We start from the raw sequence: 16,846 nt of genomic DNA, 5'->3' as shown, positions 1-16,846 counted from the left end.
GAAACGCTTCTCAGCAGCGCGGGTGACGTCAGGATGTTAAGCGAGCTCTCTGTTTCAATGTGTTTCCCGAGTATTAGATTATAACTTGGCCTATTTTGCAAACAAAATGACTCTTGTCGATTTCCTTAGTGGCTTCTTTATAGCTGAAGCCAACATGAGTCCACACTTCAGCTCTGTATACTGCAAGAGCGGAATAATTCTATCGTCTTGAGAGCTGGGTTTGCTAATGTAAACACTAGTGATGCACGCACTTTCACCTTGCGCTTCTCCGGCTCCGCGTCAGTTATGCGTTCTGAGATAGCACTGCCATCTAGCGGTTGGGTGTTATACAGTCTGTGGTTTAAACCGAACACAAAGCCACGAAACTTGGATGTAAATAAATAAATATATAAATATCGATACAGCGTTTTTGAGAATCGATACAATATCGCCAAACATAATATCGTGATATTCACGTGTATCGATATTTTCTTACACCCCTACCAGCGCCTAGCGTCTCTGCGTTCCTCGTTCTCCGGCACCCAGCGTTCCTCGTTCTCCGACGCCCAGCGTTCCTCGTTCTCCGACGCCCAGCGTTCCTCGTTCTCCGACGCCCAGCGTTCCTCGTTCTCCGACGCCCAGCGTTCCTCGTTCTCCGACGCCCAGCGTTCCTCGTTCTCCGACGCCTAGCGTTCCTCGTTCTCCGACGCCTAGCGTTCCTCGTTCTCCGACGCCTAGCGTTCCTCGTTCTCCGACGCCCAGCGTTCCTCGTTCTCCGACGCCTAGCGTTCCTCGTTCTCCGACGCCCAGCGTTCCTCGTTCTCCGACGCCTAGCGTTCCTCGTTCTCCGACGCCTAGCGTTCCTCGTTCTCCGACGCCTAGCGTTCCTCGTTCTCCGACGCCTAGCGTTCCTCATTCTCAAGCGTCTCTCTCCATCAAAGTTCCCCTAGTCTCTCTGCATCTCTCACCTGTGACCACCATTCAAGACCTCACCTCAGCTCACCTGCACTGCCTTATCATCAGCTCACTACTGGTTTCGCTCAATAAAAACATATACTCACCATCTTTGTCTCCACAGTTCTGTACCATAACAATAGGTCTGCATACTTCTTATTTTTCATCTCAAAAGCAGTGCAAATAAATGCTCTGAATGTTATTTATTTTGACTTGACTTTGACTTGTCAGAAGTTATAGAATAAAACAAGATTGTTCATATTACCGAAACGCATACCTATCAACAGTATAAAAAGAGAAACATCGCTTTTGCAGTGCTCTTTTAATTTTTTCAGGAGCTGTATATATATTTTTGGTACTGTTAATTATTAATATTTTTATAAGGGTCAGTCTTGTATTATTGCTTGTTTTTTTCTATTATTATTAGGCCTACGATTATTATCATATCATAGATTGTATCGCTAGAGTATAGCATATCATTGTAATATGTACAGATGTTGTAACTGGCATAGCAAAAGTAAGTTAAAACATATTCTGACATTATACACTATTCTGTCTACAGATTGGAGCTGAGGTTGCTAGCTGTACAATGATATGAATCCCAATGATAGGGCAGGTGTATGACCTGCTAAACTTGGTCTGGAAAACATACCATTTTAGTCCCAAATCTATGAGGGAACTCAGGGAGCTGGGAACAGACATCGGGGTCAATGTGAATGCTCCAAGTGGAGTGAAGGGGACTAGGTGGCTGCCCCATGTGTCCAGGTCTCTGAAAACATTCCTTAAACAAGGAAAAGAGCGTGCTCTCCAAAGCCCAGGGGTCTCATTTATAAAAATGTGCGTAAATTTTGCGTACTCACAAAAAAATTCAGATTTATAAAACCATGCGTACGCCAAAAGCTGCGCAAAAACCCCTTTATAAATCCCAGCCAGCAGCAGATTGTGCGTACGTGCTTCTCCACCCTGAGTCCTCCCCGAAATCACCATATGTGGAACTTACAACGCCTAGTTTTACTATGCACGAACTCATCTGCATATAATTTGATTGCCTATTCCCATCCACCATGTTTGATACTTTCAAAAGTAAAAGACATTGAAAAATATTAGATACGGACTATGAATGCTATTTGTGCTTTACACATTAAATTGCTGAATATCATTCAATATCGTTTTTATGTTGTAGAATAAATATATCAAAATACCCATAAAAACATAAATAAAGTGTTATTTTAGGCTAATTAAAATATTTGGTTAATTTTAAACACTTCAAATCAAATAAAATTCATGCAGTTTTGCGGATAATGTCCCTAGATGAAAACTCGTTCTCTTCTTATTCTGCCATTGCTGTAATCCTCCAACAGTGCCAAGAGTGCCATCCTGAAGCATTACATACCCGGGTCACCGGAGGATTTATGTTTTTAACAAATAGACTGATCGTTAACACATCGACAAAATCACAGAATTCATTTGTGGGGGCAAATTGAAGACAAAAATGTTATAGTGAACACATGCTTCTTTATGAGGGTTTTGTAACGAACACTGTAATATTTACTGATGATGAGTAGCGATTGTGCTTCATGATGTCACGGTTTGGTTGAACTGGCAACACTGGCAATGAGGGGTCAACACAGACTTTACTTCAAACTCAAACTACATACAAACATTAACCTTACGTACAAACAATAACCGACGAAGGATAGAACAGAATGGGGAGCATAAATACACAAGGGAGATGAGGGAACTAGTTAGACACAGGTGGGGATGATAACCTAATCAGACAAACAAGCACAGGGGATGACAAGACAGAACATATTTGTGACACATTACTGTATTTGCAGACTTTGTGATATATGTAGCCTACATTAAGGAAAATATGTTGTGTTGTGCAGTTCTCTAATAAAAAGGTATTTCATGCTATTCTGTATCACATGTAGGCTAGTCGCGCCATCTCCTCCTGCGCTCACGTTGTGGACGGTGTGACTGTACGGTAGCGATATATTATTTTAATACATTTTGAATTACGTTTGGATTTTACTAGATGCATAAAGCCTAAAACAATCAGCACAAATAACACTGTTGGGTTGAATCTTCATGTCAATGTGGATATAACGTATGAAATGGAGTGAAAATGAAATATCATTAATCAGTCCCTCCAGGATTTCACGATATTTTTTTGTGATTTTTGCGATCAATATGACTGATTTTGTGGAGGTAATTTCCAGAAATGTGCGAAAAAATTTTTTTTTAATAATTAAGATACCACATTTACCATATTATGTATTATGTTAGATGCACAATAGTCATACACAACAATAGAACAAACAAAATGCACAAATCTTCTTTATTTTGGTATCTTACACAAAAAGGCCAGTGGTGAACTATGAGCTTTAATAACATGATCGCTTAGGGCGGGAAATATCTGGGAAAAGTAAATACAGCAATAAGCAATTGCCTTAGGCTATATAAAAAGTTCTCAAATAATTAATTAATCAAGTAAACAGTCAGTAATAAAATAAGAACTAATAAACAAATGATATGAGGACAAATAACTACAATGATAAATAAATACAAAAATGCTTTTTTAAGTCGTTTTTTTATCGTTTAAGTCAGGCTACAGTTATTTATTTTATTTTGTTCAGTGGTTGTTCTTTGATAGGTAGCCTAGGTTGCTTTCACTTTAAAGCAGCACTAGGTAACTTTTCAACCTTCATAATATATTTTTTAAGACTCTTGTGATGATACATCGACTTACAATAGGTTGAATGACACGTCTGCCATAGCCTGATGGGGTCTGTATCGTTTTTAATCGTACTTTTAAACTTCGGGTTTCGGGTAGTAACCCGAGAACAAAAAGAACTACAAAATTCGACTGCTTTACGGCATATGCGTCACTTCCACCAACACACACACTTCCTTACATTCGGACGTGCGAGCCCAACTTTGTTCGTCGGATAATATAGTCATGTCCGAAGCAGCACAGACAAATAAGAAAGAGAAGGTTTTGTTGGAGGAAAGCAATAAGAGGAAATGAAAAAATGATGGGATTAAAGGCAGGACGAGGATCAACATGTGACCAGCGTTTGCTCGTCGGCGTGAGCTGAAGGAGGCGTGCCCGACCGATGCTGTCCTGCTTGTTACGGTGAGCTACCACTCAAACACTGAACTGAAGTATCATATACATTCTGTAAAACGGTAACCAATAGACTACTATAATGACGCTGGCTTGTAAACGTGAGCATCGCGATTATTTGGCGTTTGAAAAAAATAAAACCCATGAAATTATATTCATATGACATGCTGAAACATAAGCCACTGACTGTACCTGGATGAAGACATTTCACACGCGACGCCAGAAGAACTCCTCTTGCAGTTTTCAGGGGAACTGTTAGTGCTGCACCGACCCGTGGGACGCTTTTATGAAGTTATTTGGCCCGCACCGCACCACTGTATATATTTTTACAGCCCGCCGCGCACCCGCGACCACTAAATAGACATACGGGGTCCGCGGGTTATGAGACGACCCGCGCATCACTAGTTCAGGGCTATCAGGGTTGTCATGTCAACAAATGCACGCGCGATGGCATCCCCTGTTGTAGGATGACAGCTTACGACAGTAGTTAAGGACATTATTTTTTCCAAACTGTAGGGGGACCCCGAGAGCAAAAGTAGCCAAGTGGGGCTTTAAAGATTACTGCCTACAGTAATACACGGACCCAATAGCCTATACTGACACACTTCCCAAACCTATTCACTCAAGACACTGCCAAGACGGACATTTAGACATAATCATGGGTGTGTTTGATTATGATTGTTCAAGGGCATTAAGCCTATAGAACAGATCTGTTTACTCGCGAGCGCTGACAGCCGGCAAGCAATCCTCCGCCAGTCTGACATCAGTCCGTGTGTCAGGAGCGAATCGAGTTCGTGGTATACAGCGCTTTTATTAACTCTTTTTTAGTGTTATCGGGCATATCATACTTTTATTTGGTCATTCATCCATCTAGAGTAATCAATCTGTCCGGTCCTGGCACTCAGGCCTATGCGAGACGAGATGGCAGACGAGAAAGATTTACTTTGGCTTTTACAAAGACACACTGTGCAAGCTCCCCAACGTCTGTAATCCTCATGAAAACAATGTGTTTAAGCTTTAAATAAATTAGATAGTTCAGGTAGATATTTATTTTTATTTTTTGTTATTGAAAATATATTTTTTGTGATTTTGCGGTGAAATGTCAAATTATGCAGGATCGCAAAAAAAAAGCGACATTTTTCTGATTTTGCATTTTATTCAGCGATCGCGGAATCGCGAAAAACTGGAGGGACTGCTTAATTAATTCTTATAATCCTTCTTCTCACATTTATTTTCTACAATCTAACTTCAGTTCACGATTTCACCATCTGTGTCGCCAGTTCCCTTTGTCTCCAGAATGTGCGTACGCACAGCTTAAAGTTTGCTTAAAGCTCCACTGTGTGATATTTTCCCCCATCTAGCGGTGTAAAGGTTTATGACCATCCAGTGAATATTAGTTTCTGTTCCTCTCAATTCTAATTTCGTTTTAACGATTTAGTCCAAGATTAACTTGGCAATCTCCCTCTTCACATTCGACACGGTGCCATCGAGTGTTAAAACGCAAAAGGCGAAGCTTGAATTTACGGGTATGTCCCTCTTTGGCTGCTGTACTTTCAAGATGGAGGAGCAACATGGCGACAGGCATTCGAACCCCTCACCCGTATGTGTTTTCAATGGCATATTATAAACTTACCAGAATACTTTATTACTTGAAAGAAGTAAATATACATTAATGAGCACATATATTTTTGGAAGATTTAAGTGATTTAGCTAAGAATAAACTAAAAAAGTTACACAGTGTATCCACTTTATTCCTATGGGTGACGTCGAGCAACTTCAACGCTTCAGCACAGCATTCTGGGAAGGCAGCGCTGCATTTGAACCAATTTGAACACAGAAATGACGGGAAGCTTCACAACATCGCTTCAGTCGCGTCTAAAAGTGGATCTCCACGGTCACTGCTGTCAGGACTTTACCAAATCATACCAAAGAAGTGTGTTTCTGACGGAGCGGTCCCAGCGATAAAGGTTCGGTCCTGCTTTGGAAGCAGCCGGTGAGTTAAACGGCTTCAAATGTCTGTGCTGTCGGCTATCGTCGCGTGAGTAAACATCAGTAAACGACACGATCGCGTGCTTCGTCATTCAAATGCGCTAACGGACTCTATTGTTGTTCTCTGTATAACGTTACACTAGTCTGACGTGCTAAACCGTTTAGCTTGCTACTGCTAAGGTTTAGTCGCATACAATAGTCCATAAACCGAATCATGTCCTCATAAACTGCGAGTAAACACACACAAATGTTGACAGGCCACTAAATACAGTCCATACCACAGAGACGGACGTCCTGCTGCTGCTGCTTCTCCTGTTCAGTTTATTTCAGCCTCCGGATCTGATTCTGGATCATTATCTGTATTAGCTGAGATCGATAGCGATGGGCTTCTCCACGCTTGAGGACGTCTCCGCTTTGCGCTCGTCATTCTTTAGCTCCGCCCACACGATACGCCTCCAGGAGCTCGTTTTTTTTCCGGAAAGACTCGGTACAGCCCATATTTATTTTATAAATATAATAAAACTAAAGACTTTTCGGAGATATGAAGAATGCAATACTACTCTATAGGTACTCAAGATTGACATGAGATTGACTGAAACTGAGTGTTTCACCGCCCCTTTAATAATGTGGTTGATCTGTGTGTAGGGTTGGGAATCGTGAGAAATTTGCCGGTTCCGATTCCGCCTAACGATTCCGGTTCCGATTCCGGTTCCGGTTCCGATTCCGCCTAACGATTCCGGTTCCGATTCCGGTTCCATTAAAATTATAAAACAAATAGTGGTAAAGGAAAAAGGCACAATACGCAACTTTAAACAATCCTTTTTGTGTTTATTACTTGCTCTGAAATGAATTTACAGGTTGGCAATGTAAAAAAAAAAAGTCCTGTACTATACATATATAATACAGGATTAATCGAGCCATATGGAATTTATGGAAATTAAAATAAACATGTTCAAATTTACACCTCTGAAATTGTCTTATTATATTTTCTCTCTCTGTTTTAGGGATGTTAACTGATGACCGTTTAACCCATGGTTGACCGTATTAACGTTAACCGATCAAAGTTGTCGGTTAAAAAAAAAAGTGATCTCTAAATTAGGCTATTATAGACAGTGGACTAAACGCTTCTACAGTTAGCCGTCTCATTACAAAATCTTTTTGTGTGAAGTGAACATATCCCTCGCACTCGATTTTTCATAACTCTCCTGTTTGTACTTAATAAACCAATAAAAACATTTGGGGCGAGGACGCTCACAAGGTTTGCAAAAAGTAAACAGGCTAAAACACTCGAGGTTAGAGCCGGGGCAGACGACAGTATGAAGCGTCATCCCGTATAAGATGGGCTTACATTTGGAAATATATATATATATATCTACGTTTCAGTGGTAACACATAAGCTGTTGATCGTCTTTCTTTATTATTGTTAGCACCAACTTACCTCGAACTAAAGCGGCGTCTCTTCAGAGCTGTCATTTTCTTAAATGAGCCGCGGCAATGTTTCAAATAAGCTCACAACGCCAGACAAATGCCTTTATTTTCAACGCGATCAGCTTGTACACAAACCATTTCGAAACTAATAAGCCATGGTCCTCGGATTACAAACAAGCTCCTCGGCGCCACGTTTGCGGGACTCACGCTGTGGGGGATTTTAAAAAAGTGACGTGAGGGGAAGGGAGGCGGCAGCGCTAAGACAGTGTGTGTGTGTGTGTGTTTGTGCGGCTATGCTCCCAGCGCTTCGCACACACATTGCACCAGAACCGTTTTCGGAACCGACACTCAGGAATTTCGCGCGGTTCCGGTATTTTTCAAAAATCAGTATCGGTTCTGCTTAAAAACCGGTTACTCGGTTCCCAACCCTATCTGTGTGTTTACGTTACATAGCAGATCAAACTCACTATGGAGGACGGGACTATTGTGGAATTCTGCCATTTCCTGGCAGACCTTTTCTGTTATATTAGTCAGTTCACCCTACTTCTGCAGAGAAATTATATCATCCTACCTCAAGTAAGGGTTGGGTAAGAGGGGGATTGGGTGAAATACATACAGGTCCTTTTAAAAAAATTAGCATATTGTGATAAAGTTCATTATTTTCCATAATGTAATGATAAAAATTAAACTTTCATATATTTTAGATTCATTGCACACCAACTGAAATATTTCAGGTCTTTTATTGTTTTAATACTGATGATTTTGGCACACAGCTCATGAAAACCCAAAATTCCTGTCTCAAAAAATTAGCATATCATGAAGCGGTTCTCTAAACGAGCTATTAACCTAATCATCTGAATCAACTAATTAACTCTAAACACCTGCAAAAGATTCCTGAGGCTTTTAAAAACTCCCAGCCTGGTTCATTACTCAAAACCGCAATCATGGGTAAGACTGCCGACCCGACTGCTGCCCAGAAGGCCATCATTGACACCCTCAAGCGAGAGGGGAAGACACAGAAAGACATTTCTGAACGAATAGGCTGTTCCCAGAGTGCTGTATCAAGGCACCTCAGTGGGAAGTCTGTGGGAAGGGAAAAGTGTGGCAAAAAACGAGAAGAGGTGAGCGGACCCTGAGGAAGATTGTGGAGAAGGACCGATTCCAGACCTTGGGGGACCTGCGGAAGCAGTGGACTGAGTCTGGAGTAGAAACATCCAGAGCCGCCGTGCACAGGCGTGTGCAGGAAATGGGCTACAGGTGCCGCATTCCCCAGGTCAAGACACTTTTGGGCTACAGAGAAGCAGCACTGGACTGTTGCTCAGTGCTCCAAAGGACTTTTTCCGGATGAAAGCAAATTTTTGATTCGGAAATCAAGGTGCCAGAGTCTGGAGGAAGACTGGGGAGAAGGAAATGCCCAAATGCCTGAAGTCCAGTGTCAAGTCCCCACAGTCAGTGATGGTCTGGGGTGCCATGTCAGCTGCTGGTGTTAGTCCACTGTGTTTTATCAAGGGCAGGGTCAATGCAGCTCGCTATCAGGAGATTTTGGAGCACTTCATGCTTCCATCTCTTTACTATGGCATACACATAGAACATTTTTAACTTTCAATATTCAAAACAATTGACTTATTGTTAGGCTGCATTAACTAGGTCAGCTGGAATCGGGAACACTTCCAATAACACCTGATGTACTCGTTACATCATCAGAAGATTGGCATCTACACTAATGTTAGTCTCTCTGTTTATCCCGAGGTTTATCCCGGATCTGGGCCCTGTCCGGATCGGATGGTGGACCTGCCTGGACATGACCAACGCATCCTGGAGTGTCTGCTGAGCCGTGTCAATTGGTGTGTCCTCTGAATTTGCCTCACCGGCATGACATGCTCAAAACCCGTCTCCGGCACAATAACTGCGATCTTTCATGTATTCATACTCTTGTGTAATCGACGTGTAAAAATATTCCGCTCTAATATGATTTCTGACCTGCAAGGTGTCCAGAATAATAATCCTCCACTGTGTGTTAATAGGCCAGAGGAGAACTGAGTCTGGTTTCTCTAAGGTTTATTTTTCTCCATCATGCCCTGATGGAGTTTCGGTTCCTTTGGTCGCCTTTGGCTTGGCTTGCTCAGTTGGGGACACTAACATTATGATCAAAGTTATTCAACTAAATATACAAATAAAATTAATGAATTTGGTTTTAATTAATTCTATGAACTATAATACTGATCTGCCAACATTGTCTCTCTCTGATAAATTAAAATAAGCTGATAACATCACTGTTTACTCCAGAACGACTGTACAGCCGAATCTAATTCTGCTGCAGTATTGTCCTGTTTAACACTGAAGCTGCTCTGACACAATCATGATTGTAAATAAAGTTGATTGATTCCATCTACTGAAAAGCTTTATGGAGATGAAGATTTGGTTTTTCAGCACGACCTGGCACCTGCTCACAGTGCCAAAACCACTGGTAAATGGTTTACTGACCATGGTATTACTGTGCTCAACTCTCCCGAGCTGAACCCCAGAGAGAATCTGTGGGATATTGTGAAGAGAAAGTTGAGAGACGCGAGACCCAACACTCTGGATGAGCTTAAGGCCGCTATCGAAGCATCCTGGGCCTCCAGAACACCTCAGCAGAGCCACAGGCTGATCGCCTCCATGCCACGCCGCACTGAAGCAGTCATTCCTGCTAAAGGATTCCCCACCAAGTGTTGAGTGCAGAACTGAACATCATTATTTGAAGGTTGACTTTTTTTGTATTAAAAACACTTTTCTTTTATTGGTTGGATGAAATATGCTTGAGATAGGAATTTTGGGTTTTCATGAGCTGTGTGCCAAAATCATCAGCATTAAAACAATAAAAGACCTGAAATATTTCAGTTGGTGAGCAATGAATCTAAAATATATGAAAGTTTAATTTTTATCATTACATTATGGAAAATAATGAACTTTATCACAATATGCAATTTTTTTTACTGCCTAACGTTATTGAAATGTCGAACTGAATGAAGTTAAAGGTCTCGTCTCCTGTTCCCACCAGAGGGCGCTCGCGAGCACAAGCAAATGGAAACCAAATCAAGACTCGCATCTTTTATTGAAATGAAATCACATTCACTTTTTAAAGTGCATTAACTTTTAAAACAATTGTTATTAAATAAAATACTTCATTAATGAGCATGTAAGGAAAATTAGGTAACAAAAGTGCATCATTAAATTCAATAATGTGAACACAACACAGCAAACTGACCTTCAGAACCAACATCTGCTCATGGTTCGTCAAAAACAGCAAACGGTGACCTGGACCTGCAGCGACTGCCGAGCGATGCTGAGGTTTGGTCAAGTGTGTCTGTCAGCTGTGCAATATCTGGATACATATATATACATACATATATATATATAATAAATACATGTTTACTGTTACCTCATGATTTCTGCCACCGAGAGGGTTCCGTCAGAAGGAAGCGCATCTTCTCATTCATTTATTTCTCATATTTCATTTATATGCTCCAAAGCTCTGACTGCCTTCCTCTGGTTGGCCATTTTCTCTCTGACTCCGAGTCCTCACCAGACAAGAAGTGTGAGCAATTATCATTATTATTTACATTCCGACATTATTCTCCGCCATTTCGACTTTCTCTCACACTATTCCAAATGTATTTCCCGCCATTCGGACTTTATTTCTCCCTTATAATTTTGACCTTTTGTCGTAATATTGTCTTTATGTCATCATTACATTTTTAAGTCATTATTTCAATTTTTATGCGTCATAATTTTGACTTTTTATATCATAAATAGAGTATTAAAAAGTATAAAAAAATAATTTCATTGATTACAATTTTTGACGTTTTGCACACAAATATGAAAAGTTGTTTTCGACATTGACAATATTGTATAACATATAGCCTATACACAGTCTGTGTGTAAATCAATAACATGACCAGATTTATTAAAGTATTAGGCTAACTCTTCATTTCTGTCGTCATTAATGTGCAGGTTGATCTTTTTGATTTCAGAAACTCCTTTCTGCTGTCTTTTGCGTCTTCACGGTGATTGTTTGGGGTCATATAACACACACACACACACACACCTCCTCTGTAGATAAGCAAGCAAAAGGGGGTGTGTGTCTTTAAGGCGCCTGTGTGTCTTTGTGTGTGTGTGTGTGAAAGAGACTCACAGCAGCAGTCTAGTCCAGTTCGGGTCTGTTCTGATGATGTCTTAAATCTTCTGCAGCGGATCCGTGTGTGTTCAAACCTCCTGGAAGACACGAACACCTCCATTGTCTCGCGGTGAGTTTGTGATTGTGTGTGTGTGTGTGAGAAACTTCTTCAGACTCGAGGCTTTAAGTCGTTTCGCTCAAGCACGAGGTGAATCAGAGAGAGGTTCACACACGTTTATTGTGTGTGTGTGTGTGTGTGTGTGTGTGTGTGTGTGTGTTTGTGTTGCGAGGCGTGAGGAAACTCCCGCGGTTACTGTAGCACGTGCTCGATACTTTCGCACTGTTACTTTCAGACAAGCCTTTGATGTCGCCGCCGCCGCGCGCTGTCGCGTCACTGGCCGCCGGAAGCCGCTTTTGTCTTTGATGTTTGTGTATTGTGCCTCTCTCTCTCTGTGTGTGTGTGTGTGTGTGTGTGTGTGTGTGTGTGTGTGTGTGTGTGTGTGTGTGTGTGTGTCAGTCTCTCATTCATTTATTCATTCACTCGTGTGTTGATTCAGGTCAGGTGGGTTCGCTCCGGTTCGGGTCGTAATGCAGCCTTCATCATCTTCATCATCATCAGTTTTTCTTCTTCTTCTGTCAAGTTTTTCTCTCGCTTTGGCCTGTAATAAAGCTCTGTGTGCCAGTGACGTCAGCAAGTGTCTCATTCAGGTAAGAGTCTCGCGTTGTGTCGGTTCTGATAAATCATAAACAAACACTCCTGAAGCTGAAGAGTGTGTGTGTGTGTGTGAGATGCATTTTCTGCTTCATAATTCATAATGTGCAACAGTAGCTACTAATGTGGAATATATATTTACATGTCCAACATGTCCGTTCAGTCCTAGTCTTTACATATCTATATGATATATGGCTTAAATTAGTTTTTTTCCTCCTCATATTTGTGTGCATTGCTTCTCACCAAGACATTTCTTGGTATTTTAAAAGTTTAGGCTCATTTTTCTCAGTATTTATGTATTTTGCACTTTTTAAAGTTTCTAGTTTTAAAAAGAGAAACACTGAACCTTCTTTAGGAGTCACACGTGCATTATTATGATTATTAAAGTTTTTATATTTTTCATGTTGTGTAGAAATGCACACGCTTGTCAGATGATGTGAGATGTATCCTGTGTGTGTGTGTGTGTGGAGCAGGAGCTGTGTCAGTGCCGGCCGTCCGATGGGAACTGTTCGTGTTGTAAGGAGTGTATGATGTGTTTGGGAACTCTGTGGGAGGAGTGCTGTGACTGTGTGGGTAAGAGCATCATAATCAATAACTCATAATCAATAACTCATCACGCAGAATAATATCACATCTACTGCTCAATCTTCAGCTGCCTCAGGATTCAGACACTCTCTCCATGCTGACGTTTCTCATCATTCCCACTTTATTTTTTATTTAATGCATTCCAAATTTTTTTCTCTCGCAATTCCGACATTATTTTGCCGCCATTTTGACTTTTCCCCGAAATTCCAGCATTATTTCTTGCCATTTTCTAGTTTGCAAATTGTCTTTTTGTCTCGCTATTGTGATTTGCAAGTTATGAGTTGATAATTCGGACTTTAACTGTATCAATTCAGAATTTATAATCCGCTATTTTGACTTCACCCCTCGCTTTTGTGACATTTGTAGAAAAAAAAATTGTGAGGGGGGGAAAAAAAGTTTAAATTACTTCTTAAATTGTTTTTGTTTTTTTTCGGTGGCAGCCGATATTAGTTTGTGTTCGTGTGTGATGTGTTAGTCGTGTGTGTGTGTGTGAGGGGCTGTAAAGTGTGTGTGTTGTGTCTCTCAGGCATGTGTAACCCGAAGAACTACAGCGATACGGCGGCGACGGCCAAGAGCACGGTGGAGGAGCTTCAGCGGCCAATCCCGTCGCTCTTCCGCGCGCTGACGGAGGGCGAATCACCAATCAGCATGATGGTGGTGTCCTTCCCCGTGGCCGAAGAGCTTTCCCATCACCACAGCCTGCTGTCCTTCCTGGAGACCCTGGAGGACTCGCACCAGAACGTCTCGCTGCCGGGAAACAGCATCCACGCCAGCTACGACAATCAAGGTCAGGAAACATGGCCGTCAGAACCTGTGTGTGTGTGTGTGTGTGTGTGTAAGACCCACCCACTGTTTACGACCAATGATATCAGACCCACTCACTTTTATCGTCTCTAATTCAGCTCATGTCTGTTCACCCCTAACCGAGGAACACTTATTATTAACCTCATCAGACGCTTTATTTCCACTTTTCTAATATTTTCTCAGTTTTTATTGAATATAAATGCCTTTCCGATCTGATGTGTGATGGGGAAGGGAGTAGAGCGAGTTCGGCTAAAAGGCGGATTCGAACCTCTGATCGATTAGCGTCTAAACTTGATGCCGTGCGTCTCTAACCGCTACACTACAGCCGCGGTTAATAACTCACTGATTTACGTTTTGTCTGTTCATGTAAATGGCATCTAAAGTTACTCCAGTAAAACAAAACTCTGAACGCGACACACCCACTTTTTATTTGCTTCCGACGCCCATGCCGCTTGCGCTTCACTCATAGACTGTAAAAGTCGACATTGTTCAGGTGATGACGTTAAAATGCATTAAGGTCAGATAATAGAACAATCTGAAAGGACAGCAATGCTCTCACTCTCACTAATTAAAATCGTAGACTAAAAATCTGGCTGTAGTGTCCGTGACGTCACCCGTAGGATTCTGAAGAGCCGTTCTGAAGCGTAAAGTAGAGACGAGCTGGCCGTCGCCATCTTGGCAGCTCGTCATCACGAGTCACGGCGGGAAAACAGGAAATGGGCAAAGAGGCGGGACGTGGGCGGAGCTTAGGTGACACGATGACTAACAGACAGCAGACAAACGGCTAATCCACCTGTCACTCAAAGTGGCCACGCCCTTAATTATGCAGAACTTTAAGGCTTTATATAATGTAAACGAATGAGTTATAAATAAATTCACCCCCTCACAGTCGTCATGAAGGGCAAAATTAGCCGTATAGACCAAAACCACAATTTGTCCCAGACTGTAAACATGTTTTATTCTGCTGTAACGTTGGGCATTTTAACATGAGCTCAATGAGATTCTGCTCCTTCTGGAGCCGCTCTAGTGGCCAGAGGAGGAACTGCAGTTTACATTACTACAGTATCGGCTGTAAGAGAGACCGCGGGAGGAGAGGAAAGATGGCCGCTCGCGCTTCAGTAAGCAGGAACGCCATTAGCGCCGCGACCTCATGACCTCTGACCCTGAGCTGTGGCGGTAATGAGGCGTCCAGCGGTCCGGAAATTCACCACATCGCTTCACAATTACAGCAGCGTTCAGTCACGCTGAGCTCCGTCACAGAGATTTGATCATGTGTCTCATTAATCTGATCATAACTCCAGTGTGATCATCTGTTCTCCGTGTGAATATACCGGAGACTGGGGTTTATTCCTGATGGACGGGTTCGGCGGTCTTTAAACAACTCATACTTTTAAAATTAGTTTTCATAACTTAAGAAGTAAAGATTCAGATTTGTCATAATTATGAATTTGCATGTCAATGTCATTTTTTGTCATAATTTCAATGTTGTTCTCATTTTGACTTTTTAGAATATAATTGGAATAACTTGGTATGCCAATATTTACTTTGCATGTCATAATTTAGATTTTTTAAAGAAATTTATTTTAACTTTTATAAAAGTTTTGTATTTATGTGACTTTGCATGTCATGATCATAAGTATGACAACATGTAATTTTACATTATTATAATTATGACTTGTGTTATTTTTGATTTTGCTTTTTATATTTAGAATAGCTTTCTACAATAAATGTTTTGGTTATAATTTTTAGGTCATAATTGTACACAGTCAATTTCAATTTTTATACCATAATTATGACAGTGTCAAATTTGATGTTATTATAAAATGTCGTACTTTTTACTTTGCATGTCAAAAAAATAAATTGACATGCAAAGTAAAAATATAATAAAAAATATTGAATAATATTGATAAATATAGTAAAATATTGAAATTTACCTAAAGTCAAAATTATTTTTAAAAAAAGTTGAAATTATATTATAATTGACTTATGTTAATTTCGACTTTGCACGTCAGTGATTTTGCAGAGCGTGATTTGTTGTGTGTGTGATGACAGCAGTGACTCACTGATGTGTGTGTGTGTGTGTGTGTGTGTGTGTGTGTGTGTGTGTGTGTGTGTGTGTGTGTGTGTGTCTCCAGATAAGCTGTGTACGGTGGTGTACTTTGACGAGTGTGTGTCGATCCGGCAGTGTAAGCAGTACTGTGAGTCCATGGGCGGGTCCAAGTACCGCTGGTTCCACAACGCCTGCTGTCAGTGCATCGGCCCTGAGTGCCTCGACTACGGCAGCAAAGCCGTCAAGTGCATCAACTGCCTTTACTGACCGCTAATGACATTCACTGACCGTTAATGACATCCTGTTCTTTAATAACCTTATTAATGGGACCATATTGTCCCGTTGATGACCGTCCTGTCTGATTCTGTGTCCTGTCTGTTACTGATCATCTCATGACTGATGTATTGTCCGTTACTGACCATCCCTTCAATGACTGACCGTCTAGTCCCACTAATGACCGTATTGTCTGTTACTGACCGTCCTGTCCATTACTGACCATATCATCCCGTCCCGTCTGATTCTGTGTCCCGTTCATTATTGACTTAATTGTCCGTTACTGACCATCCCGTTAGTTAATGACCATCTTGTCCTGTCTGTTACTTACCCTCCCGTTCGTTACTGACCGTCCTGTTCGTTACTGACCATCCCGTTAGTTAATGACCATCTTGTCCTGTCTGTTACTTACCCTCCCGTTCGTTACTGACCGTCCTGTTCGTTACTGACCATCCCGTTAGTTAATGACCATCTTGTCCTGTCTGTTACTGACCGTCCCGTCTGCCTCTCATCCGCACTGACGTCTGATGTCGGTCCCTTAGGCTCACGCTTTAGATTGTGTATATATTATTATTATTCCTGTTACTCCTGCAGACTGACGTGTAGCCGCGTGCGTTCAGACGAGCGGCAGGATTGAGATTAGATGCATATCTGTGCTTCAATAGATTATATTATTCTGACCGTACTCCAGGTCTTTCTGAAGACCGACGTGTGTGTGTGTGTGTGTTAAAGATGAGGGACGCTTGTGTCCTCAGCCAATCACTGGATTTATAATAAAACATCATC

At 41.5% G+C, this 16,846-nt stretch overlaps 2 protein-coding genes across 2 annotated transcripts in view; one reads left to right on the top strand and one right to left on the bottom strand.

The window, feature by feature from the left end:
• The window catches only part of LOC137063770 (uncharacterized), a 24,627-nt gene extending 12,877 nt beyond the window's left edge, over window positions 1–11,750 (bottom strand). Inside the window, exon 1 of the mRNA XM_067435040.1 lies at window positions 11,655–11,750. The gene's annotated coding sequence lies outside the window, so the exon portion shown is untranslated. The remainder of the gene's footprint in view (window positions 1–11,654) is intronic.
• On the top strand, window positions 11,639–16,846 carry twsg1b (twisted gastrulation BMP signaling modulator 1b). The gene is made up of 5 exons (XM_067435038.1): window positions 11,639–11,766; window positions 12,194–12,344; window positions 12,822–12,921; window positions 13,460–13,720; window positions 15,873–16,846. The coding sequence occupies exons 2-5, from the start codon at window positions 12,225–12,227 to the stop codon at window positions 16,052–16,054; spliced, it is 663 nt and encodes a 220-aa protein (XP_067291139.1). The 5' UTR covers window positions 11,639–11,766; window positions 12,194–12,224; the 3' UTR covers window positions 16,055–16,846.

The sequence above is a fragment of the Pseudorasbora parva genome, chromosome 24, assembly GCF_024679245.1.
Source record: "Pseudorasbora parva isolate DD20220531a chromosome 24, ASM2467924v1, whole genome shotgun sequence".
NCBI lineage: Eukaryota > Metazoa > Chordata > Actinopteri > Cypriniformes > Gobionidae > Pseudorasbora > Pseudorasbora parva.
The sequence above is the reverse complement of the archived record's forward strand: the minus strand, read 5'-3'. Positions and strand labels throughout refer to the sequence as shown.